The 13,630-nt window shown below is 42.9% G+C and overlaps 1 protein-coding gene across 2 annotated transcripts in view; it reads right to left on the minus strand.

Annotated features, from left to right (window-relative positions):
* Positions 1 to 13,630, minus strand: part of SLC26A8 (solute carrier family 26 member 8) — an 83,437-nt gene that overhangs the window by 17,614 nt on the left and 52,193 nt on the right. For both annotated transcript variants that reach the window (XM_040473317.1, XM_040473316.1), the window contains 3 exons: positions 9,524 to 9,671; positions 8,111 to 8,224; positions 2,526 to 2,603 (listed from right to left, as the gene is read on the minus strand). In XM_040473317.1, coding sequence (XP_040329251.1) covers positions 2,526 to 2,603; positions 8,111 to 8,224; positions 9,524 to 9,671 — 340 coding nt within the window. The remainder of the gene's footprint in view (positions 1 to 2,525; positions 2,604 to 8,110; positions 8,225 to 9,523; positions 9,672 to 13,630) is intronic.

Below are 13,630 nucleotides of genomic sequence, written 5' to 3' on the forward strand. Positions count from 1 at the left end.
GGGGGGGGGGGGGAAGGTAAGCCCTGTTTCATTTTCCCTTTGGAGAAGATTTGGGGTGGGGAGGGGTGGGGGTGGGGAGGTAAAACTCCCAAATCTTCACAAAGGTACCACAAAAAGTCACCCTTGCCACTCAGAAATGTAAAAAATCACCAGGACCTCAAAGCAGAATCTGGGGGTACCTGGGTGGCAAGTCGATTAAGCATCTGACTTCGGCTCCACAGTTTATGGGGTTGGGCCCAGTGTGGGGGGCTCGGGGCTGACAGCTCGGAGCCTGGAGCCTGCTTCAGATTCTGTGTCTCCCTCTTTCTCTCTCCCCCTCCCCCGTTTGTGCTCTCTCTTTCCCTCACTCAAAAATAAACAAACATTAAAAAATGATAAATAAAAATAAAAGATAAAGCAGACTCTCACCTACTCTAAGAAACATTTTCTTGTTTTCATGAAGTCCCTGCATGAGGGTCACATTTCTCAGCCTTTTTCTAGCTATCTCTTCTGTATATGCTCTGCCTGGGCATTAGACTGATCCTGCCACCAGGAATGGCAGGTTACTCTGGTTTTCTGAGGTGGCTTGGTGACCAGTGGGCTCGGAAGGTCAGCAGAGGAGGGAAGGGCAAGGATGAAGTCAGAAGGAATCACTTCTCTCCTATCTTCATCCTCAGTCAAGAATCTCCACATGCTCTGCGCATTGCAGGAAGATGCGGTGGAAGGGAAAGAAACTCAACCTCACGAGGTTCTTGCAAGAAGAGTAGGGAGTGTGAAGAAGAAACAAATCCCTTCACAAAGTCATACACAACAAAAATGTTGCCTTTCTGAATGTGAACCTTCACACTGTGTTGGTCCCCTTGCCGACCCGTTGAGATCCTGGCCAGGATGCTCCAGCAATTACTCCAATAAGGATTTTGTAACAAGGGGTCCATAATCTCTCAAGGATGAAGGGCTCATTCATAGTTGAATACTCACAGAGCCCCATTATTAAAGCTATTCAGATATCCCACTGATCAGATGGTGTTCACATTTTCCCACCCAGAAAATGGTATAAAAATAATGTGACATAGCATGGTTAGCCAAAAGCAAGGGCTGTTCTGTCTCTAATGTATTGATAATAAAGGAGTGCCCTTAGTGGATTCTGACAGATTTTTAGCCTTTTTTAAAAAATGTTTATTTATTTTTGAGAGAGAGAGAGAAAGAGAGAGGGAGAGAGAGGCAGAGAGGGAGACGGAGGATCCAAAGTGGGCTCTTCGCCAACAGCAGAGAGCCCCGTGTGGGGCTCGAACGCATAAACTGTGAGATCGTGACCTGAGCCAGAGTCGGACACTTAACTGACTGAGCCACCCAGGGGGGACCCCCTGACAGATTTTTATATGTTTGCAATTTTTAAAAATTCTGATTCTTCCAGCTGTAGAGAAAAAAAAAAAATCACCGTTCAGAGTAAATTAGTGAGTGGCCCTCCGAAGACAGACTTTCAGAGTGATGGCACCAAAGGTGCTATGTAAACTAAATTCTGGAGATGACTTCTGCTGGGCATCAGAAGACAGCTTGTGTGATGAATACAAGCTTGATCCCACCTTCTGTGCATAGATTCTGGGGCTGGGCTCCAAGGTCTCCGAATCACAAGAGCAGAAGGCAGCAACAGCCTTGAGGCAGTCCTGCTCTTCAGAAACCTGACTATTCACCGGGCAGGATGGAGATATTCAAAAGGATGGGGCTAACATTTACCACCACTCCGGCTTCAGGGATGGCCACCTCACTGTGTCACCAAGCTGCTACCCCAGTAATGAAACCTCCTTCCTTCCACCTCCCTCAGCACTGTCTAAAAATGGCTAACAGGAACATTAAGGAAATTTAAAAGGAAGTCATGGTGACTGAGCAGTGATCTATACGGTGACAGAGAACAAATTGATTATAGCCAATAATTAATGCGCCTCTAAATGCAAGGTCATCAGTCTCTCACAAAGGGAAGAAATGGCACAGAAGTATAGAAGTGCGCAGAGGTGGCTTTGCTGAGCAGAGGTAAAACTCAACTTTCAGGCCCCTGCTTTCTAGTGTTGTGAACCAACCACAAGGCAGAGAGACTGTCACAGGGCAGCTGAGTTCATGTGAGCGCAGAACAAGGCCTTCTTGGAAACGGCTTGGGAAACAGATGGCATGCATACACGATGAGTTTCCAAGCCTGAGTCGGTGAGGGGTGTTCTGGCATCTGAAGTCTATTTCGGTCATCTTTAACTGAATCTTTGCTTATACAGCTTACTTTCTAGCGTAAGCCATAAAATGAAGGTCAGCGAAAATGACAATAATTATATTATCTAATATTTCTGGAGCATGTATGACTAGCTCAACACCATTCTGTGTATATTAGAAATATTATCTTATTTACTCACCACTCCTGTGAAGTGGTTGCTACTAATTTAAAGGCAAAGGATGAGAGATAGGGTGGGGCGACTGCTGGGAACAAGGTGAATGCCCCACCCAGACGCGGTGGGGAGATCTGGTCTTTTCGCAACTCCACGTTCTTTGTCAGTTCTACTTACATTTGGCAGTTCGTAGAAAAAGGGTCCCACTTTGACCATCAGGAGCAACATCACACCAGCGCCTACCAGAGATGCAAACTGAGGAGACAGAGCCAGTTGGAGAGAGACCATCGGGAACGTATTGGTCCCTGTCTGCAACTGATGCCTTATGCATGGTGAGAAGCGTGTCATTTTTTGCTTAAAAGGAGTTGAATGTCACCATCCAGCACAAGTGCATTTTCACTGAACTGATATTTTCAGGTCTTGGCAAAGTGCTAAACACATACTAGGTACTCAATCAATATTTGTCGAATGAATGCGTGAATGCTTTCTGCAAAGTGCCAAGCTGTCTCAGGTATTTGGATCTTTATCACCATAGCATTGTGCTGTGCATCTGGAGTCTCCTAAAGTCCGGCTTGCCTTCCCTCACAACTGTAACTCCTCCTGGAACAGTCTAGAAAAGCCTTAGTAGACTCGTCACTTCAGCCCTAAAATCCCAACCAGTCCACTTTTCGTGTCAGTAAATATCTCCCTCCTTGCTCTCCTGTTTGGAGCTTGGATAGCTTCCCATTTAACAGTTTCAGTGGTGTTTCATTTTGTAAAAATGTTGATTTATTTATATTGAGACGGGGGGAGGGGCAGAGAGAGGGAGAGAGGGAGAGAGAGAATCCCAAGCAGGCTCCGTGCTATTGGTTCAGGGTCCAATATGGGGCCTGATCCCACGAACGGTGAGATCATGACCTGAGCCGAAATCAAGAGTCAGACACTTAAGCCACTGAGCCATCCAGGCGCCCCTCGGTAGCGTTTTATCTTAAAAATGCAACGATAATCATTTCTGATTTCCCTACTTCAGCTTTTCTCTGCTTCATTGCCATAAAAAAGGGTACAAATGTGAGCCAGGGCTGCAAATAGCAGCTCTGGGTCCTACGCTGGCTGGGTTGATGACTCTGGGCTCAGCGTTGCTTGGCAAGCAGTGGTTCTGATTGGCAGATCCAGAGAGCAAGCTAAGTTACGGTCTCAAGGCTCTCTGGACATAGTCTTGAACTCAATACATCCTCTATGGGTACGTTTCCATTGGTTAAGCCCCTAAAAATAAAAACTGATGGAAAGCAGTATAATCTCCCACTGCACTGGGGGATGTGTGTGTGGGAGAATAAAACTAACCACAAATCAGAACAATGGCATATACAAGCAGGAGCTGAGGGAGTCCCTCAAAGCTAAACTATTAAGTGACTGTTCAGCAGTGATTCTCCCATTTTTCTCTTTATTTCTTAGGTGTGAAAAAAAAGGAAAAAAGAAAAACCCTTCCTACTGGATTCCCTCTCACTGCGCACTGCAATTTGCATATAAATGCACCACTGAAACTAACAGCGATGAAATCAATTTCCTACTTCCTTCTTTCCCAGTCCCAGCTGCTTCATACTTGACACCAGGTGATGGTAGTACAGAAAAGGGGATTTAGGAAAATGGACCACTACAACAGAAAGTCAGGAAGTCCTAAGGGCAAGCATTTTATACCCCGTGGAACTGAAACAAGTAACTGAGGCCATAAACTCCTTCAGCCAATGTACACATCAACCTGTTGTTGGAGCTAATCTAAGGGTCTTGCTTTAGGTGGTCTTTGTTGGCTCTATAGAAAAACTACTTCGATCAGCACAGGAAAATACATCAGGACTTCCTATCACTTCTTCCTTCACCTATCTTCCTATCACTTCTTTGTTGGTGTGTTGTTTTGTGTTTTGCGTCCCTGTCCCTGGGTAGGCTCGACCTACCACTTCTTTTCTCCAAATTCTTCTGATTTAAAGAAACAAAGACATGCAGATGCTAATATAAGCTGCATTAAACCTAGATTTAAATGAGTACAGGGGTGGGTGCCTGGCTGGCTCAGTCAGAAGAGCATGTGACTCTTAATCTTGGGGTTGTGAGTTCAGCTCCATGCGGGGTGAAGAGTTACTTAACTAAATAAAACTTAAAAAAATAAATAAATAAATGAGTACAAACTGGACAGTGAATCCCATAAAATTTGCGGCTGAGACAGGGTTGGGAGGTCTGCCCATAACTGTGTGTCTCCCCGGGCTGTGCACACAAGAGGAGTGGGCTTTGGGACCACAGGGCAATCCTCGGTGGCATTGTGCCTTAGGAGGATGCTTGATGGCTCTCCGAATCTCAGCCTCTGTGTCTGAACAGGGTCTACAGACAGCAAACATGGAGAAGTTTACAACTCGTGCATATTTTGCTATTCCGTTCTCATTTCCATCACTTTCCCAGGCTTTCTTGAAGAAAAACGGGGACTCTGCCTTCTCTTTGGGAATTCAAGGCAATGTGAGTTCCCGTAAACCACAGCCACTGTGGACATGCAGACCCTCAGACACCAATTTCTTCATACGTAGTGGGTTCCATGAAGCAGAAGTGTTGTAGATTGCCAAGCACTGGCCGGGGCCCTAGGGAGCTAGGGTAGAAGCTGTGATTTTTGAACCTCTTAAGTGACAGGCACTATGATAGGCACTATTGTCACCTAATTTAATTCTCATAACCGAAAAGTTATCTTTATTCCCATTTTCCAAATGAGGACTAGAGCCTCAGAAAGCAAAAGTCCAAGGTCACACACACACATCTAGGAACCACTGAGTCAGGATTCAATCTACCTGACCGGCTGACTCTGAAACCTAGGCTCTCTCCACTGTCCTGTTTGCTCCCTCTAAAAAGAATACAACACATATCTTTCTTTTTTAATCTTTCTTTTCTTTTTTAATTAAAAAAATGTTTTATTTATTTGGCAGGGGGTGAGGGGGGAGGGCAGAGAGAGGGGGAGACACAGAATCTGAAGCAGGCTCCAGGCTCTGAGCTGTCAGCACAGAGCCTGACTTGGAGCTCGAACTCACGAACCATGAGATCCTCACCTGAGCCTAAGCCAGACACTTAACTGACTGAGCCACCCAGGCACCCCTCTTTCTTTCATAATAATTAATTTTTTAAGCAGTTCTGAGAGTCTGGGGACATGGCAAGACAGCCAGTCCTTGGAAAGCAGGGAATAAGGAAAGGAACCCAGTTGTGGAGAACAGAGAAACCCAGTGGTTAGAACTAGATGAGCCAGAAGACAGAGTGGGGGACAGTCCATCTGGCCATGGGTCTGGGGCTCTTCACATCCTCTCTGTCATGGCCTGCCAACATGGCAGGCCCAGGCTGTGGCAGCAAGAGTCAATAGGTTTTGCTGCAACCAGTGAAGGCCAGTGGGTTCTAGACAAGGAGAATTATGAAATCCAGGTATACATACACAGTTTGTATTTGTGCCAGATTAAAAAAAAAATAATAAAGTGGCCCTTGGTGGCAGGTCAGGTCTGAGAGGTACACAGGCAGCCCCTTGCTTCTCTTTCCTATAGTCCTGAGGAACTTTGAAGAAGCGAGGGTGTTCTCAGGCAAAGTGACTCAAAAATCCCCCGAGAGAAGAGATAGAGAGACCATCGGCCGCTGTGAGATGAAGAAGACAAAATGAATCTCAGGGGCCTCTGCTTGTCCAAATCGGAAGGGTGGAGGCTGGGTAGCTCCAATGCCTCCAGGGCTGGGGGCCAGCAGCGTTCTCTGCTTAAACTGGCGATTTACCCGATTTACCAGGCTCTCAGGGAAGGACTTAACCAGCATTCCTAGAAGAATGCCCCAACGTGAAGTGTCACAGCCCCGCAGGGACATATCATTGGTAGGGGAATGTGCTGCACAGGAGAACAGTGTAGCAGCAGAAAACAGAATGAGAGCCACAGGCTGCCTTTGAAGCAGGCACTTTGTCTGACAGGCTAAAGGCAACTCTGAGGCTGAACTGAAGCCCTTCTTCCTTCCAGCTATCTCTACATCTCCTAACCCTTTTTCAATAATCCATGAAAATCCACTTCCTCCCTCATTCTCCTTCTTGTAATATTTATGGCACTTTTTATTTATGAGGCTTATTCTGCACTTAATGTTACTTGCCGTGTGATTTAATTTTTTCCACCTGTGTGCCTTTTTTTCTCCCCAAATGTATGTCATGCTTATATACCAAATAAACGAAGCATGTTGTCAAAGTTAGTGGGGACTGGGGTGCCTGGGTGGCTCAGTCGGTTGAGCGTCCGACTTCGGCTCAGGTCATGATCTCGCGGTCTAAGAGTTCGAGCCCCCCGTCGGGCTCTGTGCTGACAGCTCAGAGCCTGGAGCCTGCTTCAGATTCTGTGTCTCCCTCTCTCTCTCTCTGCCCCTCCCCCACTCATGCTTTGTCTCTCTCTCTCTCTCTCTCTCTGTCAAAAATAAATAAACCTTAAAAAGTTAGTGGGGACTAATATCTGGGAACACCATTTCTACTTCTTATCATGAAATCCTCTCGTATGGATGTCAATGTTTTTGCACACTTGCACAGAATATTCTTCTTTTCTCCATAGCCCAAGTTCCTTCTTTCCATCAAACGGGAGTGGAAAAGAGGTATACCTTCAAGGCCAGCATGTCTGGCAGAAGCTTTATGACAAAACTCAGTCCACGTGAAGTGATAGGACACGATCTTACTCTAGACCCAAGATCCCGCACCTTCTGACTTTTATTGGCTTTCACCTTATATTTCACCTCTATTTACCTATGGACTGGGACACTTTGTCTTCCCCCCCACCCCAATGCAAATTTAGTGTCCAGTCGTCTGACACTTCCGTTTCTGACCATCGCTGTACCTTTCTACCACATGTCTGTGGCCTAAGCTTCTTGTTGACCTCTGTTGTTATTTCTCTGCCTTCTGAGTCCTAACCCATTCCCTGGGCTTACTCCAGTTTTGATTCTGAGAGTTCTTTGACATTTCATCATGCTACATAGCTGAGCTGGGACATATCCCATGTTGTAGAGCTGGAACTTTAATCTAGTTAGTTCAGAACCCGTGAACATTGGACTTATAAAATATCATGCCTGCAATTAGACAGAGTTCACCTTTAGAGCGTTCTCGGCTGGCATTCTCCCTCTCCCTCTTCTTCTCCCTCTCCCTCTCCCCTCTGCCCCACACATTTAGTTTACTAATTCGGAGCACCTGAAGAAAATCTGACTTGGATAATTTTCTCATATTCAAAGGCAGAACGGTCATAAAGTCTCTAGGCTCATCTAGACAAAGGCCTTACTCTCTCTCATGAAAGGCTCTTGTCATGCCCCTTGAGGAAGCTAGGGAAGTTTCTAGTTCTGGAGCTAGGATGGGGAGAGTTGTATTATTACTTCCCCAGACTAGGACCGGGAATATACCCTTCCATAGAAAGCAATGTTAATAGGTGATGGTTAGTTTACCTGAAATACTATTCTTTGGGGGTATGCTACATGGAAAATAGGTTTCTACAGACTAATCCATAGAAACCACTAAAATAGAATAATATTTCTATAGAAAATGACTTTCAAGTTCAACGTTGACAAATAGCTTTTAAGACAAAAAAAAAAAAAAAATCTAAGCAAAAAATTAGGCAAGTGTGAAATCCAGGTTCCTCCAAGAGATCTTGCCTAACAAACATAACATTAAAGCAGCAACATGATTAAACTAAGAAAATCCCCTTCTGGGAATATACATGTGAATAGATATAAATATGCTTTTATATTAGGAAGAAGATTCTATTTCAACATACCTGTTGTCTTCCTCCAGACTTATCTTGGATAATAGTCCTGGCAACAGCACCAGTAAACACGCAAGATCTGAAAAATGAGCTGACGACATTGCAGAGGCCGATGGCTATTAAATCCTGGAAAGACATGGCAAACGTGTTAGGCCCGCTGTTTGTTGAAGAAGGCAGACTTGGGTTTGATCTAAAGACACACCATCCATTTCCTATGTACGAAGACAGGATTGTTTACTTCACTTCAAACAACACAGAAATATTCCGTTTTTAAAAAAATGTTTATTTTTGAGAGAGACAGTGTGAGAGAGCACGAGCGGGGGAGGGGTAGAGAGAGGGAAGGACACAGAATGTGAAGCAGGCTCCAGGCTCTGAGCTGTCAGAGTGGCACCGAACATGGGGTTCCACCTTGCCAACTGCGGGATCATGACCTGAGCTGAAGTCAGACGCTTAACCAGCTGTGCCACGCAGGCGCCCCGGAAATACTCTTACAAAGAACAAAAGGATGGCAAATCTGATTTCCGGATTAACTTGAATCTTCATTTTAGCTACCCATCCTAAGAAAAGCACTTTTTCAAAGTGAGAAATGAAATTTTTGTCTTATTATTCCCTTTCACTGGGACTTCGGATGACAGGAGGAAACATAATACTAATTTTTCTCCCTTCCTTCCATACTATCTTAAAATCAAAGTGGGACAACTCTTTCTTCCACATTTCTCTTTTGAGTTCTAGGAAAAGGGCCAAACTCAGAATAGTCGGGAGATAAAAAAACAAAAAAAAAAAACCACACACACACCAAGGACTGTTTCTGGGAGACCAATTTAATTATGCTAGTAGCCTGGCTTTGATATTCCCTAGCATTTCTTATCGCACCTCGGTATGTGGTTGACTCCTAAGAACTTGGAAAGGAGGATGAAATTAAGAGGAGAGGAATTCTGCTAGCTTAACAACATGATGCCATATGTTATCTTCTTGCCTCCCCACACCATAGCTGTTCTGGGCGAATAACACTCATGTTAATTTAAGTGGCTTCAAAGTTAAGTGTGCCATGCTTCTCAAAAATCCTTTGGTAATTATAATTCAAATTTTGGTCTCACTGACTCTCTAGTTACAAAAGAATGCAGTCTTGGGGCACCTGGGTGGCTCAGTCTGTTAAGTGGTTAAGCTAAGCGTCAGACTTTGGCTTAGGTCATGATCTCACGGTTCATGGATTAGAGCCCCACATGGGGGCAGGGGGCTCAGAGCCTGGAGCCTGTTTCGGATTCTGTGTCTCCCTCTCTCTCTGCCCCTCCCCCATTCATGCTCTGTCTCTCTCAAAGATAAACATTAAAAAAATTCAATCTTCATGTTGACAGGAGGCTCAGATTGGAGAACAAAGACTTAAGGGTCAGAGGAAATAACAGAAATAACAGCCTCTCATCTCACCTGGTTGGAATTAACACGGTAGTTATGGCGACTGGCAACCTTCTTGCCCACAAATACCAGCAGAGAGGAGCTCACAAAAGCTAAGGAGAAGGCTTCTAAAATTAATTCAGGAAGAATGTTCAAATCTGGCATCACAGGAAACAGGAAGCTGGAATAAAATGGTGGAATTATTCCTAGAAAGCAGGAACCATTTATTGGCTCCTTCCCCACTCCAGCCTTATCATGTGGGGCAGGCAGGCCTGACCCTTTTTTGAAACTAACAATAAGAGGGGCGCCGGGCTGGCTCAGTGAGTTGAGCGTCTTCGGCCTCTTAATTTCGGCTCAGATCATGATCTCAGGGTTGTGAGATGGAGCCCTGCGTTGGGCTCCGTGCTGAGCCTGCAGCCCGCTTCAGATTCTCCCTCTCTCTCTGCCCCTCCCCTGCTGGCATGCACACACTGTCTCTCTCAAAAAAAAAAAAAGGTAATAACAACAAAAGATAGAAGAGTAATGAGGCAGCAGCCTGCCCAAACTGCCGGGAAACCCAGCCAGGTTACAAAAGTCACTGAGAGAACACTTGCTATCTTCCAGTTCGACATTCTTGCCATGTAGCAATAGCAACAAATAGGACAGGCAAACCACAAAGACTGACAGAAAATGGCCCCACCTACACTGTTAGAGACCATACCAGTGGATAAACAACAGGCAGATACCACATCTAAGATGGTTTGGAGCCAAAACCCCAATGAATCCCCTTCTATTCACACTCAAATCTTTTAGGGTATAATTTTATGTACATTTTTTACATCTTTACCTCTTTTATATAAATTACTTCCAATTCTACTTACACCTTCCCCCCTATAGTTTTCTCCCCCTCATTTCTTTTCAGTGTGGCACATATGCATTGCATGAAATCCACCATCTTATCCATTTTTAAGTGTGCCCTCCAGTGGTGTTAAATACACTCGGAACGCGCAACCGTCTCCACCATCCACGCTGTCACTCTTTTCACCTTGTAAAACTGAAACCCTATTAATCCAGTTAACCAATAACTCTCCATTTCCTCCTCCTCCAGCCCTGGCAACTACCATTCTCCCTTCTGTCTTGATGATTTGGACTACCCTAAGCACCTCATGTAAGTGGAATCATACAGGGTTTGTCTTCTTGTGACTGGTTTAGTCCACTCAGCATAAAGTCCTCAAGGTCAACCATGTTGTAGCATATGTCAGAATTTCCTTCCTTTTCAAGGCTGAATGATATGTATATATATTTTGCTTATCCATTCATCGTTGAATTATGAATTCTTCCACATTTTGGTTATTGTGAATAATGCTGCTATGAGCATGGGTTCATGAATATCTATTCAAGACCCTGCTTTCAATCTTGTGGGGTATATATCCAGAAGTAGAATTGCTGGATCATCTGGTAATTCTGTTTAATTTTTTGAGGAACCACCATATTGCTTTCCACAGTGGCTGTACCATTTTATATTTCTACTAATAGTGCACAAAGAAATCTACATCCTCACCAACTTTTGTTATTTTCTGTCTTAGATGCACACACACACACTGGTATAGGTATATGTATATATGCGCATATATATGTATGTGTATGTGTATGTGTGTGCGTATGCACATACACAGTAGCCATCCTAATGGGTATGAGGTCGTATCTCACTATAGTTTCAGTTTGCATTTCCCAAATAATTAGTAATGTTGTGTCTTATCATGTGCTTATATTTGTGAAGATTTTTGTATCACTGATCATCAATGTTCCTAAGTTTTCTTTTCTTGTAGTGTTTTTGTCTGGCTTTGGTATCAGGGTAATGCTGGCCTCATAGAATGTGTTGGAAAGAGTTTCCTCCTCTTCAATATTTTGGAAAAGTTTGAACAGTTCTTTAATGCTTGGTAGAATTCGCCAATGAAGCCATCAGGGTCAGGGTTTTTCTTTGTCAGGATATTTTTAATAACTGGTTAAATCTCCTTACTAGTTATAGGTCTATTCAGACTTTTTTTTTCTTCATGATTTAGTCTTGGTAGATTTTGTGTTTCTAGGAATTTTTCATTGCATCTAGGTTATCAAATTTGTTGGCACATAGTAACAGTACTCTGTTATAGTCATCTTTATTCTGTAGTCATCTTTATTTCTGTAGAATTGGTAGTAATATCCTCATTTTAATTTCTGATTTGATCTTTTCCCTTTTTGTCTTAGAGCATCTAGCTAAAGGTTTGTCAGTTGTGTTGATTTTTTTAATGAACCGACTTTTGGTTTCATTGATTTCCTCTATTGTCTTTCTATTCTCTATTTCATCTATTTCCGCTCTTACCTTTGTTTCCTTCCTTCTGCTAGCTTTAGGTTTAGTTCATTCTTATTTTTCTACTTCCTTGAGTTGTAAAGTTGGGTTGTTGATTTGAGATCTTGCTTGTTGGTTTATTTTTAAAATGCAAGCATTTATGGCTATAAATTTACCCCTTGGCACTGTTTTTTGTGTATTGTATGTTGTGGTATGTTGTGTTTTTGTTTCCATGAATCTCTGTATTTTCTAACTTCTCCTGTGACTTCATTGATCTATTGATTAAGAGTGTGTTAATTTCCACAAATTTGTGAATTTTCATGTTTTACTTTTGTTATTGATTTCTAACTTCATCTCATCGTGGTCAGAGAAAATACTTTGTACAATATCTATCTTTTATAATCTATTGAGACTTAGGGCCCCTGGCTGGCTCAGTCAATGGAGCATGTGATTCTTGATCCCCAGGTTGTGAATTCAAGCCCCACATTGGGTATAGATAGAGATTGCTTAATAATAAAATCTTTAAAAAAATTTTTTTAGGGGCACCTGGGTGGCTCAGTCAGTTAATTGTCCAACTTCGGTTCAGGTCATGATCTTGCGGTTCATGGGTTCAAGCCCCGCGTCAGGCTCTATGCTGACAGCCTGGAGCCTGATTTGGATTCTATGTCTCCCTTTCTCTCTGCCCCTCCCCCATTCATGCTCTCTCCCTCTCTCTCTCTCTCTCTCTCTCTCTCTCAAAAATAAAACATTAAAAAAAATTTTTTTTAAATTTTTAAATCTATTGAGACTTAATCTGTGACCTAATGTGTGGTCTATCCTGGAAAGTAGCCCATGTGCACTTGAGAAGAATATGTATGCTGTTGTTCAGTACAATGTTCTGTGTATGTCTGTTAGATCTGATTGGTCTATTATGTGTTGGTTAGGACCTGTCTCCTTACTTATCTTCTGCTGGGGTGTTCTATCTATTACTGAGAGTGGGGTATTGAAGTCACCAACTGTTATTGTAGAACTGTCTATTTCTTCCTTCAATTCTGTCCTTTTTTGCTTCATGTATTTTGACCGTTTGTCATTAGGTGTGTAAATGTTCATAACTGCTTAATAATTATTGGATTATTTATAGCATACAAATAATTGGTTTGTTTATAACATATAACGTCCTTCTTTGTCTCTTGTAAACTTTTTAAACTTAAAGCCTGCTTTGTCTTATATTTGTATACCCACTTCTGTTCTCTTTTGGTTACCATATCTTTTCTCATTCTTTCACTTTTAATCTATTTGTGTCTGTGGATCTAAAGCACTTCTCTCTCTTTTTTTTTAATGTTTATTTATTTATTTTGAGAGAGAGAGAGAAAGCAAGAGAGAGAGAGCAAGGGAGGAGCAGAGAGAGAGGGGAGAGAGAGAATCCCAAGCGGGCTCTGTGCTGTCAGTGGAGAGCCTGACACAGGGCTTGAACCCACCAACTGTAAGATCATGACCTGAGCTGAAATCAAGAGTCAGACGCTGAAATCAAGAGTCTCTTACAGATAGCATATAGTTGGACGATGTGTTTTATCCAATCTTCCAATCTCTCTTTTGACTGGAGAGTTTAATCCATTTACATTTAAAGTAATTACTGATATGAAGGGACTTCTGTTATTTTGCTATTTGTTTTCTATATGTCTTATAGTTTTATATGTCCTTCATTTCCTGCATTATTATCTTCTTTTGTGTTTAGTTGATTTTTTTGTAGTGAAATGTTTAAATTCCTTTCTAATTTCCTTTTGTATATATTCTATAACTATTTTCTTTGTGGTCACCATGGGGGTTACATTTAACATCCTAAAGTTATAACACTC

The sequence above is a fragment of the Herpailurus yagouaroundi genome, unplaced genomic scaffold (genome assembly GCF_014898765.1).
Source record: "Herpailurus yagouaroundi ecotype Mexico unplaced genomic scaffold, PumYag 139, whole genome shotgun sequence".
NCBI classification, from domain to species: Eukaryota; Metazoa; Chordata; class Mammalia; order Carnivora; family Felidae; genus Herpailurus; species Herpailurus yagouaroundi.